Raw genomic sequence first — 20,040 nt, 5'->3', positions numbered from 1 at the left:
AAATAGCCAAACGATCTTTGATATCAAAGCATTTATCTTTAACCACTGAAGTCTGACTATCAAGATCTTGGATCATCATTCTAGTCCCGAACAATAGTTCGTACGGACTGAATCCTTTCAGAGAATTTCTTGGCAGGTTATTTAGACTACGTTGGACACTTATTAAATGTTTGACCCACCCAGCTCCTGAACCTAATACCTTTGCTGTTATAGATTGCTTTATGTCACGGTTTTTTCTTTCTACGATTCCCTTTCCCTCAGGATGAAATGGACAAGAGTACCGCAATGCAATGCCCATGCTGGTCATGGCCTCCTTATAAGCTCGAGAGCTAAAGGCAGGACCCTGGTCAGAATGTAGCATGCCAATTGCGTATGTGCCGATAAAGACTCGCAAATCTTTTATAACAGTTCTGGCGTCAGCCGATCGCTGGGGCCACATCCATATGAATCTCGTACATGAATCCACTGCGACCAAGATATATTTATAGTTACCATCCCTTTGTAAGGGACCACAGTGGTCCAGATAAACACAGGCTAATGGTTTATCTGAGATTAGAAGGGGCGTCTGTGCTGGTCGTCTCACTGTTGATACCTTCATTCTTTGACATATTTCACATTCTAGAACATAGTTCCTTGTCTGTCTTCTCATTTGTGGCCACCAGTATCTCTGCTTTAGTAATGATACTGTGGCTGAAACGCCAGCATGTACAGAAGCAAGCCCTTCGTGTGCCGCTATGATGAGTCCTAACCTATGTTCCATGTTTGGAATTGCCCTATCCCCCACTCCAGGGATTCGAGCAAACGGAACATTATTTGCATCAGTTATGTATGAGTACTTTACAGGAAAGCCTTTCGGGAGTGTTTCTATCGCATCTTTTACTGTAGCGCTGACAGCCTGTAATATTTCGCTGTCTATTTTTGTTTTTGACCGGTGATGGCAGCTACGGAAGCCGTTTGCACAGCTGCCTTGGCGGCCTCATCAGCCAATGAATTCCCTGCAACGTGAACGCCATCACGTTGATGACTCAGTGTATGTATCACGTGAGTCTTTTGTAGTTCCTTTTGTAAAAGAACTACTTGTTCCCAAAGCATTTTATGCTTGATTGTGCCACCTTTTGCGTCTTTAAAACCATTCTGAACCCAGATCTGCAAGTATTCATTGTATGATTGAACGCAGTAATACGAATCGCACACTATGAGTGTGGGGAATTCCCGATCGGTATTTTCAAGCGCCATCTTGAATGCCAGTAGTTCTGCTCGCTGAGCTGTACAATCTCCTAAAGATTGCGTTTTAGTGACCAGTGGTTCAAATTTTCCTTCGTGCCAGCGACCTTTAACAATCGCGCACGCAGCACTATAAGCTTGTTTACCCCCCACTGCGGGTTGTGCTGATCCGTCTGTATATATTATACAGCCGTAATGTTCTAGAGGCAGAATTTCGGTTGGCGGAGGACATTCAAATTCATATTGGAGAAATTCTTGTGTTTTTAAGTTGGGATCAAATTCGTATACCACGTCTGTTGCAGCAAGAGAATTAGCCCACTGTATCCACCTTGGATGGAGTGCTTTAGCATTCGGAATGCTTGCCTTTGTTACCGCCTCCAGGGCTGGTATCGGTGTTACGATAATTATTCGTTTACCTTGTGCTAGGGCCCGTTCCTTTGCTACAGCAGTCTGTACCGCGGTCAGAATTTTTCCGTTGGGCTAAATTTCATTTCAGCTTTTGTGTACAAGTGTGATTTGTATGCAATTGGTACCTTTTCTCCCTCATTAGAGGTCAGGTATGTGAATCCGCATCTTCCTGGGATGACTCGAATCACAAGGTTGCGTGTGTTATCACGTGTTTGTAATTTTGTTTTAACTAACATGTCTGTTTGTAAAGATCTCAAAATTTCTGTGTGTTTTTGAGTCCAGTTGATTCTTTTAAAATCTGGTTTTATTAGATCATAGAGAGGTTTAACTCTCTCTGCATAATTTATAATGTAAGTTCTTCCGAAATTCAGGAAGCCTAGAATTGATTGTAAGTTTTTTAATGTTTTAGGTGCTTGGATTACAGCACATTTCTCTAGGAAATTGTCAGCCAGGCTTTTGCCTTCACTTGATAATTCATATCCTAAAAACAGGACTGTTAGATGGGCAATTCTTGACTTTTTAAAGTTGAATTTGTAACCCTCTGCTGCGAACCCAAGTATTATGGTGTTCACTCGCTTCAAGTGAGTATCCAAGTCATCATCTGTTAGATAGATGTCGTCGACATAAGATAATGCCTCGTCATCATATGTTTGTAGTAATTCTGTTACTCTCGCTGAGAATAATCCTGGGCTGTTCTTGAACCCCTGGGGCAAACGACAGAAATTTTTTTGAGCGCCATTTATTGAGAACGCCGTCAAATATCTGCTCTCTGGTGCTATATTTTGACAAAAGAATCCATTAGAGATGTCTAATTTTGTTTTGTATTTTTTGCGCACTATGTTATTCATTAGTGCAGCACTATGCGAGTTTTGTACTGCAAAGGTTTTGCAACATGAGTTAAGGTGTCTGTAGTCCAAAACAAGACGATATGAATCGTCTGGTTTGGAGACAGGAAACAAAGGATTATTCATTTGTGAGGTGCAAGTTTCAATCACCCCCTGGTATTCAAGTTGATATAGGATCTCTTTTACCTGTTTTTTAGCTTCTTGCTTAATTGGGTACTGCCTCTGTGCAGTAGGTTGTGATTTTAACTGGATTTTGTGAGGAGGAGAGTCCTCATCCCATCCCACATGATTTTTATATAAGGCAGGGGCTTGAGCTACTGCCCACTTTCTTGCAAGTGTATATTTTTTATGAATTGGAATATGATTTGAGAAGGCAGGCATAATTATTTCTTCGCCATGTGGGCACTCCCTGACAAACTCAGTTGGCCAGTCTCGTTCAGCTAGAAGGATGTCATAGCCCTTGGAGAGATTATCCCAAAATAGACCCCTTATTTTTCTCGTCTTATCCCCCTCTATACGCAATGTTATTTCATATATTTTATGAGGTTTGCTAACTCTGGTATCTGCAGTTTCCACTTGAATGTATTCATTCGTGTCCACTGTCTCCAGATGATTCATAAGGACTTTGCGAGCTATGCTCACTTCTGCTGCGCTGTCTAGCATTGTCTGAGCCCATTCTCCGTTTTTCAGCTGTGTCCTCAGTATTCTCGTCATGATTTATTACTTTGATACTGGCTACCTTCTTTGGAAATTGTAATTTTTTATTTTGATGAGCAGGTTCCTTGTCTTTGGACTTGACGTGCTCTTCCCTGTGTTCTGATCGTCCTCTTCTTTCCGATTTCTGCGAGGAAGTCTGAAAAGATTGAGAGGGACGTGTATCAATATCTTGATATTTATCAGTTTTTTTTTTTATATTATCCCTATTTCTAAGGTTGTATCTTTTCACAGAGTGCTCCCTTTGGGGAGACTTGCGTCCTTGGTCAGGAGATCTTTCTCTCCGCCGAGGAGACCTTCCTCTGGACTGGAATCTTCTTTCTTTAGGATTGGATTGTTTGTTTATTTCCATCCCAGCTCTTTTTTTGAGTGTTCAGATTATTTTTGATGGTCTGCTATATTTGTCTCTTTTAACCTCTTGCGGATCGCCACATTTGCTGCTTCTCCCTTTATGTTGGCTAATAATATTGCCGAGACCTGCTTGAAGTCTTTCAGTAATTTCATACCGAGAGTTAAAGCGGGTTCTGGACCGTATTCATCTTGAATTTGTTTTAGCACATCTGGTATTACTGACATGGATGGTACACCATGTGTTTTTGTGTAAATGGAAGCAAAGACTGTTCCCCAAGTGTCACAGTCCTCCACATGTGGTGCGATTCCCATTGGAAGACAGATAGTCAGAATCCTGTGTTTCTCAACAGGGGTGGTATCTGGAAACACCGCCTCAATTTGAGTGATTTTTTGTGCTAACCAGAATGGAATTTGTTCCCGTTTTGTGGGTACTTTACCTAGACAGGACTGTATGTTCTGTGGTGTAATTTTATTTGTGTTCCCCTGATGAGGGGTCAGCTGTGGAATTTTAATTGCTGGTTGGACTGTTGCAGTCCGCATTACATATTGGACTAATTGTCTATGTATTTTAATTAGCTGTTTTAGCTGTGTTAAAAGATCTGGTGCAGGCATTTCTTCAATGTCTGGATGTGGTGTGTATACGGCTAGGACCGGCCACGTTGCTCCTGGTCTACCTAGTGGACCGAGCCTGGTGATGTGATTATTATGTTTTAGGGCACCATTAAACAAGAGCAGGTGCTCTTGGAATTTAAGTGGTATTTCCACCTCCTCAAAAGGGGTGTACTCATTCGGAGGTTCCTCTGTTTTGTAATAGTGGAACTCCTTCGTCACAGCATTTGCTGCTGGAAAGTTTATCCATGAATAGAATACCTCTGTCTGCCGATATTCGTGTGCCTCAATTACGAATATGACTGTACCACCTCTTGGTGTCAGTCCATTTTCTATAAGTTTTAAGGTTATAGATTTTCTTATGCTGACCGGGATGAGAGTTGCATCCGGTTCTTGTTGTAGGAGACTATTGTCAGCTGCTAGGAGTTCAGCTGCTATTCTAGCTGTCTCTCTTCCTTCTTCAGTGTCTGACATTTTACTGTTAGGAAGGTTATTTTGTTTGTTTGCAGATCAGGTTTCTATGGAAACAAAGATTAGATGCACAATATTTTTGAACAGTGTATCCTTCAACGTTGAATAAACCAAGAACCATACATAGGAGTCTCCTCCTGCGAAGTTTGGCGGATATGACCTTTCACCCACTCCAGACGTCTTTGGAGTATTATGGGGAAAAAGGGTCTCTGTGTGAAAAAGCACGACTGAGTTACTCTAGTGTCTTGCGTTAGTTTTATCGCCTATCCAAACGGTTGGGCGCCATGTAGTGTAGTTCCTATTATCCCAATAGGCTCTGCGCATTTTAATAATAACTTCAATAGTATAGACCTAGGGCAGAGGTTAACTAGGTCTTCTACCGACGATATTAGACTTAAAGTTTTGTGTTTGCCAGCTAGCTCAGAGTTCACTAGAAACTTTCTCGAATAGGCAAGGAGGATCTGAACCTCCCTGGATAGACAAGAAGGGATTTAGTTTCTGACAACCATAGAACATGACAACTTTGCTCTCCCCTAATCAAGAGTGTATCTCTAGAGTCGTGTGAAAACAAAAGACAACTTATTTTTCTCAGTCAGTTCAGTGCATTCTTAGTTTCACCAGTTTGTAGAGAAAGGAAGAGATGGGCGTGTTCAATATAAGATGTTATTTATTGATCAGTCTCTTTTCTCGTACAAGAGAAATGAATCGCTATTATTGCAATACTTATAGTTAAGTAAAGTGCATACAGTAAAGACAGAATTATAAAATAATACTGTAAAAGCATTGATATGGTTTCTGAGCCATATGATACTTTAAAATGGAAAAAATAGATACATACATATATACATTTGACTAATCGTACTCAACTGGTGCTTCTAACCACGCCTACCCCAGTGTACCTGACCTAAGCCTAATACGTGGGCGGGAGTAGATAAGTAGCAGTTTAAGTTAAGTTTGTTTTGCCAAGGGTCTGACTCAAGAATTCTCTGCAAGGGGTTTTTCAGTTCAGTACCTGGGAATTAGAAGGTTTGAGGGCTGGTATCTCTTATCCCAGGTCTTGATATTCCAGCTGCCTGCGAGGGCGGCTTGGAAGCGCCGGAGCTGGAGTTCTCGGCAGGAGAAAAGCAGCGTCTCTCTCTCTCAGCGCGTCAGGAAGGAGGGGCAGCGTCTGTGGGCTTCGCTCTCAGCTGGGCTCCTCGGCAAGTCTCGCTGCTCCAATCTCGTCACCACCGCGTGTGTTTGCTTAAGGCAATGTCGGTAATATTTATACCTGAAAGGTGCCGAGATTGACGTAATGATGGACATAAATACGTCAATAAGGATGTCATACGAACTGATCGTTAGCACATTCTTTACTGAAGTTCTCGGTGAAATTAAAACAATGGCTGCGGGGATTTCCCAGGTCGCTGTAGGTTTGATTTGTTTTGAGAACTCCGTATGCCTATCAGGGGGCTGGAGGAATATCGCTTGCCTAATTAGATGGCATGCGTTATGACTTAATCAGATAACGCGCTTCTGTGCCGTGGTGTGGCTTAATCATATAACAGGTTTTTGCGCCGTTAGATGGCTCCTAGTTACTTATTAACCAGACAAGGGTCAGGAATAAGGGGATCGATACAGTACCCATAGGAAATACATCACATTCTGTGCATATGTTATTCCTTCTTTCTCTGTTTAAAGTATTTGTCCAATTATATGTCTTAAAAAAGCCAGTACTTTCTAATGTGGTGGAATTGGCACACTGTACCAGGCTAGAGTATCTGGGCGGGTTTGGGATGTGTCCACGCAAAGTATACTGTTAAGGTCATCATACTCCTCCGGTACCGAAGTCAACTGGGTCTTCTCCCTGACTCCATCCTCTCCCCAAAGTATGCCTTTTGGCGTATGATTCCAACTCTCAAGTAGGTGGATTCTCGGTATTAATGAGGAGAACAGCCAGTGTTTTTTTTTTTTAAATGTTCAACACACCTAGCATCCACCTCCCTGAAAGAATTGAAAAGCGTCTCTATAAATTGGTGTTCTTGACTGCCCTAGTTTCAGAAAATAGTTCTTCTGCTGGATCTTTGAATTTACCTGAAAGCATGCATGAGCCCTGCTCTTGGTATCATTAGATGTAGCTAGAAGGGGAAAGTGAATGTGCTTTTGGAATCTTAGTTTAACCTCTCATCAACCTACTGTCTCCCATTACATTATACTTCACATCCTTACAGACATTGTGTGTTTAAAGCTCCCTCACGTGAAAGTTTTTTTTTTTTTTTTTTTTTAGATTAACTGTAAGAGGACACTGGGGATATCTGTTGGCATTTGTGCTTTTATAAAAACTGTTAGTAGCTATTCCCTCTGTGAAAAACCTTGAAATGCTTTTTTTTAAACTTATCTTGAAATGCTTAGGGCCTTTCAGTCTTCGTCTGTGAAGTATATGCAGTGAATTGCTTGCCGTTTGAACTGTGGATTGAGCAAAATATACCTAAGAACACATACAGATCTCAATTGTTAGCAAAAACTGCTCAATAACATTTTTGTTCAGCAGTTCTTCCTGTGAAATAAATCTTTTATTGATGTTAGTCTTTCTAATATCATGGGGTGTCCTCAGTGAGACTGGACTTGTTTCTGCATGTTGAAGGTACATCTATTGGCATGAATATCTATTTCCATTTTTTTCTGATGAATCATTATTGTTTTTTTGTCCCTTGTAAATGTTTGTGACCACTTTTGTAGGTTCTCTATCTTTGCAATATAAACATCTAAGCTGGATAGTAGGTTCTCTAGCTTTGCAATATAAACATCTAAGCAGGATAGTAAGTTCTCTAGGTTTGCAATATAAACATCTAAGCAGGATAGTAGGTTCTCTTGCTTTGCAATCTAAACATCTAAGCAGGAATAAATCCTCTATAGATGCTACTTTTCAAGAACAACCAGTGAGTAACGAACGTTGGTCTAGTAGTATTGGAACCCATCGCTCTGGAATGGAGGCCTCCTAGTTGGCAAGAATTGATTCTGCCTTCATTGTGTAGTTTGGACTGCTGACGGCAGATACTTGTATGATGATGCTGGATGGGGCGCTTACCTGAACACCCATTGATGGGTTTAAACTAGAACCTGGTCTGGCTTGGAGGAAAAAAAATTACATCCCTTTTAAAAAAAATCAAAACTATCTTTATTGGTTTCTGCACATATCCGATAGCGACAGTTTGTCCACATCAGATACCAATATGATACAATAGAATACCTAGTTTGGTTAACAGTTTCCATCATGTGAGGGTATCCCCAAATTAAACAATGCAGATTTACCTTACAATACTGTCGATCAGATTTCGCAATAGAACAACCATTTTAGCCAGTAACCTCCCCCATCCCCCACCCATTAATCCTTAAACTGAGGTAGATGAATGTGGCATGATCAGTTGTATATAAAATGGCATAAGGTGAGGGAGACTTGAGAACGACTTGGGTGTGGGAGACCCCTGATACCTGAACCTTGCTGGCGAGGAGGAAGGGCAGGACGCCAACCCTGATCCAAGCAGGAGCCTGGGACTGCAGTGGAACGGAGGGTAGGTTGCCGAGAGGAGAGCCCGAGGAGAGCGCTGTCTGCACTGTAACTGGGCCGGGCCCATCTGAGAGTCCTGAGGACATGGTGGAGTGGGGGCGCCTTGGGGGCAGGACCTGCAAACCTTCACTGGAGGAATCAGTAATCAGGACTGGAACAGAGATGACAGCGGCTGGGGTGTTAATCCAACGGAGGTCAGGTGATGACGAATCAAGGCCCGGGCCGATTGATTGGAGGAGGCCCGGAGCAGCGACCTTGGGTGACCGGCAGCCCGAACCCACAGGAAGCCGAAACACTGTGCCTAAGGAAGGGCTGGATCGCAAGGTGTTTGTCATCTATGAGCAGAGGCCGCAGTGTGTGCTGAGGCAGGCTCTGAAGTACGGGCTTCGTGGCTGCCGGCGATTGGGGAGGTGATGACGCAGCACTGAAGATCAGACACAGGCACCGGAGGTGCAGCGAGAGCCAGCGGCCCGTGTGGATGTCTCGGGACTGAACAGCAGAGGTTGGCTGGGATTATAGAAAGCCCCCCCACCCCTCCCCTAAAAAGCAAGCACCATACCTGCTGGGGGGAGATCCGAGTTTGCAGCTCCTGAGTAATTCGGCCAGGAGGTGTGCCAAAGTTTTTGAGGATCAGGGTGACGGGACAGGACCACTGCAGACTTCAGTTAAGATTACCGATCAGCAGCGGAGTGTGTAGCTGATCGCAGAGGGCCTGGCTTAGGTGAGCGCAGTTGTGTTCACGGGCTGGAAGTGGCCTGGTCAAACCGTGGGAGGTCCGAAAGTGACTGCACGACCAGTGGCCCGCAATGGGAAACTAAAGAAAAGCTAGCAAATACACCGGATTGGCTGGAACCTGCAGTGGATGATTATAGGCCTGGGTAAACTGAATGGGAGAGGCCTGGAGTGGAGACTCGTACTGACCGACAGCCTGCGCCAATTTGAGGCGAGGATACAGCATTGTCAGGAACAAACGCTGCGCTGCATCTGCTCCTTGAGAGCACAGAGGACGACGAGCGCTGTGACAGGCCCTGAGGTATTTGATAAGTAAACGGCGGTGGCTGGGATGGCAGTGACGCAGCGCTAGAAGACTAGACACAGCTGCGGGAAGTGCAGAGCGGCCTGTAGACCATTGTACACCCTCAGGGAGAGCCCAGTGTAAATTAGCCGGAACCAGCGCGAGCTCCTGCTCAGAGGGCCATACCTGGAGATTGAGGACCCGCAACCGTGGCTACTGCATGTGACCTGGCTGAGGCTTGGCGGAGTGACATCCATCTTGAAGGCAGGAACAGAGGACCGGCAGCAGTGTGCAGGGCCTTGTGAAACAGTAGCTTGGCACCGTGACCATCAGATTATCATTGGTATACGCTAGCAGTGGTCGAATTCGATATTGGATGCCGTGATCCTCCTGCGGCAAGGAGTCACCAGACGGATACTGGAGAGTGAAGAGGCTGTGGAGTCCCGGAGACCCAGCCGGAACAAATTGCAAGCACAATACACGTAGTAAAGGCCCTTTTAATATCTGAGAAGATGCCCGGGCGGGGTTTGAGCGACCTGAAGCGGCAGAAAACAGAGCAAGGGAATCCATTACCCAACACTCTGGAAATTTCTCCCTTGAACAGTGATCAGGAGGTCGGGAAGACGGGAGATAAAGACCTTTCCCTGCATCTTCACCTGGACAAGGTACTAGACGCGATCTCGGACACCAGGACAGCGCTGCAGCAGAATATAGTGGCAGTGACCGTGGGACTGGGCCTCCTACAGGCGAAACATCATAAGTTGGCAGACAGGCTTAAGGAGACCGAGAACACACTAACGGAACTAGTTGCGGAACATTAACAGGACCTAACCACCAGAGGACCTAACCACCAAAGTGACAGAACTAGAACGGAGGGCATAAGATGCCGAAGGTAGAAACTGCTGCAATAATGTCAGGATTGTGGGGATTCCGGAATCAGCGGAAGGGGCAGACATGCTGTAGTTCCTCGAGAAGTGGTTCACTGAAGGGATGCCAGCTGGTACACTAACTTCTTTGCTCTGGAGAGCTTATAGAGTTCCGGGAAGACCGCCAGCGCCGGGATGGCCCCCTAGGCTGGTGGTTGCAAACTGCTACATTATCGAGATAGGGACACCATCTTGCAGTAATCCAGATCTCACAGCCCATACACCATGAACAATAGTAACATCTCCATGTACCCAGACTTTACGACCAAAGTGCAGGCGCAGAGATCCTCCTTTATAGCTGTTAAAAAAGTGCTACAAGAAAAAGGACTGCAGTACTACTTAATGTTCCCGGCGAAGCCACACATTATTGCACCAACCCAGATGATGCATGGACTTGGCTGGAGGCATACAGGAAAGGGGTCCTTTGCCTAGCTCGAAACCGGGCTCCAAGGGAGAGAAACGTGAGGCTAGGACCAGGTTACGCTGCTCCAAGAAACCAAAAGCAATACAGAGGCCAACAGAAGAGAAGCCGCCTTGAAGTAGCGCAGTTACTCTCACCCAGTGTCCAAGATCGGAGTGGAGACTCCTCTTCAGCCCCAGGAAATTACTTGTCTAACTTGGAAGACGACTCTGAAAATAATGCAGAATTGCCAAAACTAACTCCACGTACTGCTGATGATATTGCTTGATGGACAGGGCTGGTAGACACTCAAGACAAAGATACATAGGGACGTTTGGTTTGTAAGGAGAACGGTTTTCACTATGAAGTAGATGGGAGGAACCCCTACACCATCGATGGGTCCAGACAGTCATCACGCCATCTTCAAGCATTTTTTTACTCTCCTTCCACCCCCGACCAGAGTGCTCAGGTTGGGCAGACAGCGGCGTACTGATCGTAATGAAGTTTTCTTAGAGGTTTGGGCAGCTGTCAGTCCAATCGTGCGTTGGGGAGTTTTACTGTTGGGTTTGTTGTCTCTTACCAGGGGATCCACGACAGTCAGGAGGGTTGAGGCTTTGGGGTGGGTGCTGGGGTGGGTATTTGCGCTGACGGATGGCTAGTGATTATAGCTTTGCCGAGGAGTTTAAACTCCTAACTTTGAACATTTGGGGTCTGGGCTCTCCCTCCAAATTCTACAGTATCCTGAACTACATACGACGTAGGGGAGCTCATATAGTGATGCTACAGGAGACCCACCTTGGGGAGGTGGGAGTGGCTAGGCTCAGGCGTAGATGGCGAGGGCAGTTATTCGCAACAACTTACACTGCTTTTGCGAGTCGGGCGTTTGTGTGGGTCAGGCCTGGGGTCCCCTTTCAGGTCTCCCGGAAAATAATAGATATAGAGGGTAGATTTGTTGTGGTTAGGGACAAGTTAAAAGGCAGGGAAGTAACACTGGGGAATGTGTATGCACCATATTGTGATCTTCCTGGACTGTTTTTTGGAACATTGGCAGGGGTAGTGGCGGGTGATTTGATTTTGATGGGTGATTTTAACTGTGTATGTGACATAAGATGGGACAGATCTACTCCTCCATTGAGAGGAACGATATAGGCCACTATGGCCAAGGGACTAAGTTGGATTGCTGGGTGGGAACTAATCGATGTATGGAGATTGCAAAACACACAAAAGAGCGAATATTCATTCTACTCCTCCCTTTACGACCTAAACACGAGACTGGATATGTTCCTCTGTTCCAATAGGCTGACGCCAATGTTGTCCAAGGCTGAATATCTAGGGAGATTTATCTCCAATCACAGCCCTTTGCCAATGCGATTCGCCCCTACCCTGGAGAGGGCCTCCATCCCATTGTGGCGACTAGATCCCACATTACTGGAGGATGAAAGCTTTAAACAACGTCTCTCTGAGGCTATGGCCACTTACTTTGCGGAAAATTATGGGACCGCTAGCTCCCTCTTGATAGAATGGGACGCATTTATGGTGGTGATCAGGGGACAGTGTCTGGTCAACCTGCCTGTAGTTATCCCGAAAAGCTGGTTTGAGACACTGGACACATTATTGTGGGACCTGGTGTGGGACGGCGGACGTAATAGGGTATCCCTGCTGACATTGCGGCTTCCACTTACAGAGGGAGGACTGGGTGCTCCCGATTTTGAAGCCTATTACTTGGCAGCATAGCTCCAGTGGATGGCCAGATGGCTCGATGGAAGGGTGCTTGACATGCTATCACTTCGGGTTGGCATGTTACAAGGGGCCCTGCTCCACAGGATGCTCAACCGTCGCCAGAAGATCATAAGCATGGGAAAATTACTTTCAGTGGCGGTAACATGTTGGGATAGATGTACAGCAAGGGCTAAAGATATACCACTTTATGCATCGAATATACCACTCACAGGTCTACCACAGGTAGGGATCGGTCACCCTCACCCTCATACACAGCGGCAGTTGCAGGGCTGGCAGGATGCAGGAGTGTTGTCGGTTGGAGGCTGCTGTCGAGATGGTGAATTGCTTCCTTTATATGAGTTTCTGGAATACCACGACCTACCACCGGGACAGTTCTTGAATTATCATAAGATACGGGGCGATGACAGAGCTGTGGGGAGTTGATACTAAAGAACGTGTTATACATGCCGCCCTTCAGGCGAGGGTGACTTTGGGCTTGGCGGGACACCTGATAAAATGGTTGTACCTGGCAATAAAGGAGATGACCCATCAGCCTTCACCCGGAGTACAAGAGAGATGGGAGGGCACACTGAATAGGCAACTGACTGAGAGGGAGTGGAAGAAGGCCTTATCAGGCCCCAAAAAAGTGTCCAGGAATGTAGCCTTTAAGCTCATACAGTTTAACATACTCCATAGAACTTACCTCACCCCACACAGGTTGAATGTAGTGCATGGGAGAGAAGATCAGGCCTGCACCAGATGCTCACAAATAGACGCTGACTTTGACCATATGGTATGGACCTGACCTGGGCTCAATGACTATTGGACTAGAATTGTGGATACCGTGAACAGGGTCCTGGCTCCTAATATGACACACTCCCCAGAAGTGTGCCTTCTGGGCCTGTTCCCGAGGCCCAAATCCAGAAGAATGGGACTTAGATTTGTAGACCTGGCTTTCCCCTTGGCCAAGAGGAGAATAGCTCTCAGATGGAAGGCAAAGATGTATCCTCTAGTAGTGGACTGGGAAAAGGATGTTTCCTGTTGGGCTAGAGCAGAGGAGAAAGCCTTGATTAGGGAGGATAAGATCACCAAAAGGTAAAAACCCTTGTAGGAACCTTGGGCAGATATACTGATGGTGTGGGACACACGTAATGCGCCTGACCAAGATACCCAGATGAGCACAGCTGAATCTGAGGGAATGGGGGCGACACATATACCCCTAAATACAAGATGACCATTGCAACACTATACCACCACCCAGATTACCCCTTTGGTTCACCTATTACCGGTCCTTGCCCTCGTCTGTTTTGGGCCCTTCTTGCTTTCCCCTCTCCTTGCGCCCCCCCCCCCCCCCTTCTTCCCGGTCCGATAGAAAAGCTGGCCAAACTGTTTCTGACGTACCTACTGACAGAGGACCCCTGGTAGATTTATATAAGTTTTAGTTGAGTATCTATATTATGGATGCATTGAGTTTTTTTTTTTCTTTTTTCTTTCTCTTTGAGTCTGTATGGCAGCCATACCAACATTTTCAATACATGTAGATATGAGACAGTTATTACCGACGGCAGACCAAATCACGCCCTACAATTTACCCTGCCACAGCAGAGATGTCATGCTCCCTATTATAAATCTAGGAGACGACCGACACTCTAGGGAAGCCACTACAGGGAACAACGATGTGGGTAAACAACTACTGATTCAGTTGCTTACAAACAATGTACAGTTGAGAAAGTTGTTTGATATTGTCCTACAGATTGTATTTATGCTGTGGATATGAAACTGTATTGATTGTAACTAAGGTAATTTTACAAATGCCAATAAAAAAGATGTTTAAAAAAAATCAATGTTCCCAGGAAGACAGGGGCACCACCAACTTGCATTTGTAAGTACTGTGGGGAGTGCCAGGAAGTGCCACAGACTCCCCAGCAATGAATGTAGACTCTGACCCTAAGTTTCTGGGGTCATGAAATGCACCCCTCCCGGCTTTTAGGCACCCTTAACTCTGGAACTTTTGTTCTACAGCTCGGGAGTGCAGCAACCTCTGGAGGTTGGTTCACTGATGCTTGTAATGTGTTCTAGGGTGGTATATGATAAGAAAGATTCAGACATATGTTATGTTGGTTTTAAATTCATATTTGACAGTAAATTTGGGACATGGATTTGTGATAAATATTGTAATGCGTTATTGATAAAGAATGATTTCATTTGGACATAATTACTGATTTCAATATTATGCTAGTGTTTTTTAATATGCGGATTAATAGTCTTCTAATGTGGTGACCTTGTGTCAAAGTCAGTAGTCTTGCCTTATATTATTGTTGTGATGACCCCTTGACAAAGCCCGTAGGTCTGCTTTATTTAAAGTGATACCACCCATATCGTGATGTGCTATCTGGTTTAAGTGGGGGTGGGATGGGGGGGGGGAGAATACTGTTATTGTGGGGGTCATGACCCGTTAGGGGTCAAATGTGATTTTTAGAATGTCACCAGAGGTATTTCTGTGACTGATGTATATATGTGTAAATGAATGCGTAGTATTTAGTAGTGTGTGTGTGTGTGTGTGTGTGTGTGTGTGTGTGTGTGTGTGCATGTGTAATAAATATACTCTTCCTTTTTCATCGAAGACACACTGACTAGACAATCATTGAGTGTTGTTATTGCGTGCCAGGGAATTGCGATTAATACCCCACACCACCTCCCCTTAGTAGGCTGTGGACTGTTCTGCCTCTCCACCCTGAGAGATTCAGGAGCCGCAATGGGGTTCCCAGTGCGAAGAAATTGTGGACCTACTGCTTACGCAGGCCTCACATCCTGCCCAACTAACAACCCAATTTGTTACACCAGACTTTAGACTAAGATCAGGGAAAGATTTCACATCTGCTATTTTTCTTTGAGGATCTCCGAGTCCATTTCTCTCCAGATCTACCTGGTTCTATCCCTACGTCTGAAAGCAACAGAAGGCCCTCTCTTCAAGCAGCACCTTGCTGCATTGAAACCATCCAGTTACTGAACACCCACTGAAGAGAATCTCTCCTCTTCCAGTCAATGTTGTCTCAGATTGATAGACCCTCCTTCATCCTGTTCAGCCAACAGTTTCTGAAAGTCTTACTCAGATCCAAATTCGTACAGTATCCTCCCTCCCCTGCCCTCTATTACCTTTCCATGTTGTTGCCGATCAGTATTGTAAACTCTGCACTGGGCTCATTAATTTGGCTCTAGCTTCATGTGCTACAAGTCATGTACAACATACCCTTTAAACATCAGAATAATCTTTTCTTTTTTCAAAAGATTTCTATTATTTTGTGCCTTGCATTTGCTATTTCAAGCAAACGTCAGGCGGAAGTAAGCTACTTTTACTTGATCATTTGGCGCATTCTTAGCCTGTCTGTATCAGATACAGTTTACATTCCAATATAATAGATGTATCGCTTTTTATTAACTGAAAAGTGATCCTAGCCTCCACCTAAATCGTGGTAAAAAAAATCCTTTCAAGTTTGGTATTTACTATATGATCATCGTTGAGTGCTAAATTAAACTTTAATGAATGTTTGCTTGAAATCCAAAACATGCCAAAGGGCTGACTTGATAATCCTGGTTTTTATTAAAGATTAATTTCAAACAGTGTATATTTTTTTGTTTTTGGTACAGGTTCTTGTTGCAAGTGCAATCTTAATCCAGAACATTGGAGGTAAGAAACCTATTAGAAGCATGCATATAAAATGGAACAGGTAATAATTGCTGCGTATGCATCATCTGAGCTTGCTTGTACGACCCTGGCCTCAAACATATTTCTGTCTGAAGCGCATTTGAGCAGTGAGTAAGATGAAATGAAATGAAATGAAATGAAAAAGGGACTTACTAAAGCGCACTGTGGCCAAGCGGCTTCCTGGCGCTGAGAACTAGTACCTGACTCTACAGAGCATCCGAGAGGGCTAACAAGGGAAGGCATGGGCAAAAAGGAAGGTTTTCAGGGCTTTGCGAAAAGAGGGATAGGTGGGAATAGAACGAATAGAGAGAGGAAGACTATTCCAGAACTGGGGGGCCAGAACCGAAAAACGGGTGCCCCCTGTTCGGGATTTTCGGAAGCGAGGTACTTGGAGAAGAGAGAGAGATGAAGAACGGAGAGTGCGAACCGGGGTGTTGGGAGTGATTAAGGAAACAATAAAAAGGGGGGCAGAGTGGGTATAAGCCCGGAAGGCTAAACAGGCCAATTTAAAAAAAGATCTAAAGTGCACAGGGAGCCAATGGAGGGACTTGAGTACAGGCGTGATGTGGGAAGATTTGGGAAGGTGGAAAATAAGACGGGCTGCCTGATTTTGAATGGCCTGTAACCGTCGAGTTTCGAAGGCCGGTATGCCCACGTAGAGGCCATTCCCATAGTCAAGGCGGGAGGTGATAAGGGCCATGACTATGGATTTGAGGGCATCCGTGGAGAAATACCGGGATATTTTTCGGATGAGACGGAGGGATAGGAAGCAGGAGGAAAGATGGTTGTTTCTTTCATAGATTGTACAATGTGAATTCCTGTTAAAGCAGTTCAAGCTCTTTTTTTATGTGTGTGTTCGAAAGTTTCCGGAAATTGGTGAATTGGGTGCCTTTCTATTTCTAATTTCGCCTTAGCGGAAACCGTGCATTCTCAAAAAGATCTTCGCGCCTGCCCCTTCACACACGGGGGGAGTCCAGGCCAGAAACCAAACGAGGACCTCAAGCTTTCCAGCAGGGTATCAATATTTAGGTGTCGGAAAGTGTACTCATCGTTTGTGACCCTTCTAACCAGATACCGGAACCCCTCAGTCTCCCGATGGAGCCCCAACTCTGGTAACCGATCCTGGGACACCCCGATCAAACTCCTCAGTGGAAATAGCAGTGACTTACGAACATTAACCTTAAACCCGACACCTGCCCATAGACGGTGAGCAAGTCCATCATAATCGATAGAGAGTGACTCAGAGTATGAACGTAGACTAAGGGGTTGTCCACATATAATGAAACAACATGTAAGGAGGACCCAGCTTGAATCCCTCAGGGCCCCAACCTGTGATGCAATAACAAGGCGAGTGGTTCTATAACAAGAGGAAAAAGGGGACCCTCTGCCTCGTTCCCCACCCACCCAACCACCCACGGCTCGGATAGGTCATTGCCAACACGAACACGCACCATGCAACCAGTGTACAAAAGATGCACCCAGCCATGAAACATGGGCCCAAAGCCCATACCGTGCCAACACTGCCTTCAAGTATGCCCACTCAAACATTTCAAAAGCTTTTTCTAAGTCTAGCAACACTAGAGCCAACTGCCCGATCATCCCCGGGGGTCTCATGGAGCACATGAGTGAGCCTGCACAACTTGAAAGCAGTGCTACATGCTGGCAAGAAGCCACACTGATCTTTGTGCACCAACCCCTGTATGATCCCTACCAGTGTGGTTGCAAGCAGTTTGCATAAAATTTTGACATCTGATTTCATCATAATCAGAGGCCTATACTTCAAGAGTTCTGCGGCATCCCCACCTGGTGTAGACATAAGGCAAATGATCCCCTCCCATCCCCACCTGGCTTAGGCATAAGGCAAATGATTGCCTCCCTCATGGTGGCTGGAAGAACACGACCCTACGCTCCGCCTGAAACACCTCCAGGAGTTTATACTTAACCGCTTAACCACAGTGGCAATTCCACCGCGGTGCAGCGGTTTTACTGAGTAGGCTGGGCCGCGTCGGCCAACGGACGTGCACAACACTACGGAGGTAGGGCTCGCGACGGCCATTGGCCGACGGGCGCTTGGAAGGGGTTAAGTACTGTGGAATATGTTTGATAACATTCCATGGGGAATCCATCTTCACCAGGGTCTTTGAATCTGTTGAGGGCCTTAATGGCCTCACCCAGCTCCTCTGTTGTGATCTTCCTCTCCAATTCCTGTGCCAAGTCCGGGGTGAAAGTGGACACCATATTTAAGAAATTGTCCAGTTGCCCCTCATGCCCCACCCCATCTGCCCAATACGCCCGTCAGGAGGCATCCAGGAGGCATCCAAGATAGCCCGATGAGCAGTTACCAATTCCCCATCCACCGAGCAAATATGGAGAACAGTGAGGATCTTTTTTTCCCACCAAGAATCCATGCTAGCAACCTACCAGACTTGTCCCCCTCCTTGTAATGGCACTGACGGTATGTGCATATTGTGCATCTATCTAGAGAGTCCTAAAGTCTCAACACCCCTCTATTTAGCCGAAGTTCCTCAGTCCGTTCCTCCTGCGAGGATTGGTCTGATCCGTGAAGCTCGTCAGGTGGTGCATCTGCCTTACCAGATCCGTCTCCAGACCCCACAGGTAGTACCTATTCCATCCCCCCTCATAACCACTTTGAGGGCCTCTCAATCCAGTGCTCTAGAAGTGCTCGGCCCCCAATTGACTGTAACATTATCCATACGAGAGGTTGCCAGAGCATCCTGGCACAAGCCCCCTTACATTTTTGGCTGTCCTATTGTTTTCTTCAATTTCAGGTTACAATCCACTTGACTCAAGAATGTGATTGCTCCATCTTGCATTGTGATTAGGTCTGCCTGTATTTATTCTTTGTCTCCTGGTCTTTCCTGCACTCAAGCTTCAGTCTGTTACTTTTTGTTTTAAAACTGTCACCATCTCTTGGAGTTTATCAAATTTAGTGTTACACATTAACATGTTCTTAAAAATCTTTTCCATACTTCCTTATCTACCAACAGTTGTCCTTAGGAAGCGATAGGACCTAATATTCCCATGTACCACTTGTATAATGGCAGTAGGGCTCCTCTGGGTAAGGAAATCCAATCATTCTCTTTTAGGTTTTGTTTATTTTGCTTAGGCCTATTGTAGACTGGTTACTAAACTCTTATGTTAGCTAGATGAGGCTTTGAAGCACTTTACCAACACTCTTGCAAGATGGCCCCGGCTCTACCATCTTAAGTTGAGCAATATACTCTTATTTCCTTGATTCACCAGGCTCCTTCAGAGCTCTAAAAGCTGATAACTGCAAGTTTCCCTTTGTAAGCTATGCTTTTCGTTGGGATTGCACGCCAACAGTTTATCTCCCCTGGCCTCTCTCCAAATGAAGGTGTTCCTTTGATCACACCCTCTTTCATAGTGGTGAGCAATAGCTGGACGCAACAGTTTCTCATTCTTCTTTTGTCAGAGCTGTCAGAAGAAAGGGAGATCCTGGTATGGAACTGAAGGAAAAATCTTAGGGAGAGAAGTAGTATATCCAAAATCCTTGTGTGCTGTTAGGAAATGGTGTGTCGCAGAGACACACAGAAGATTCTTGTGAACAGTCTTTATCTCAAAGGCTTCTGGCTCTCAGTTAGCAAATATGGCCACTCCTGACAGGCATATTTTACAGCCAAGAATTCCCTCTCAAGAACATAATAATTTCATTCACAGAGAGAAAAAATGTAGGAAAGCAAACATATTGGATGTTCTAAATTTTCATCCTCTTGTGTCTGCAGCAAAATTGCTCCAGTGATCTATCAGAAGCATCAGTTTTAACAAATTCCTTTGTTTGATCCAGATGCAGTAGAATCGGCACTTGGGGAAGTCACTTGTTAAATCTTGGCAACCTTGCTCTGCTACCGCATGCCAAGAAACTGCATTCTTTAAGTTTTCATTCTTGAGAGCTCTGAAGATGTTACTATGATCTCAAACAAACTCTACAATAAATTGACCATAGAAATTAGAAAACCAAAAAAATTGATTTATTTGATTGTGGTTGGAGTTGGTTAGTCAATAATTGCAAAAATGTTTTGCATCCTAGAAATTTCTTGTGATGTTAAAAGAAAACCCACATGTT

General features: G+C 45.1%; 1 protein-coding gene across 1 annotated transcript in view; it reads left to right on the top strand.

Moving 5' to 3' along the window:
* The window catches only part of SLC38A6 (solute carrier family 38 member 6), a 459,688-nt gene that overhangs the window by 143,970 nt on the left and 295,678 nt on the right, over window positions 1-20,040 (top strand). The window contains exon 5 of the mRNA XM_078660337.1: window positions 15,878-15,917. Coding sequence (XP_078516463.1) covers window positions 15,878-15,917 — 40 coding nt within the window. The remainder of the gene's footprint in view (window positions 1-15,877; window positions 15,918-20,040) is intronic.

The sequence above is a fragment of the Lissotriton helveticus genome, chromosome 9, assembly GCF_964261635.1.
Source record: "Lissotriton helveticus chromosome 9, aLisHel1.1, whole genome shotgun sequence".
In the NCBI taxonomy this organism is placed as follows: domain Eukaryota; kingdom Metazoa; phylum Chordata; class Amphibia; order Caudata; family Salamandridae; genus Lissotriton; species Lissotriton helveticus.
This window is presented reverse-complemented; position numbering and strand designations above follow the sequence as displayed.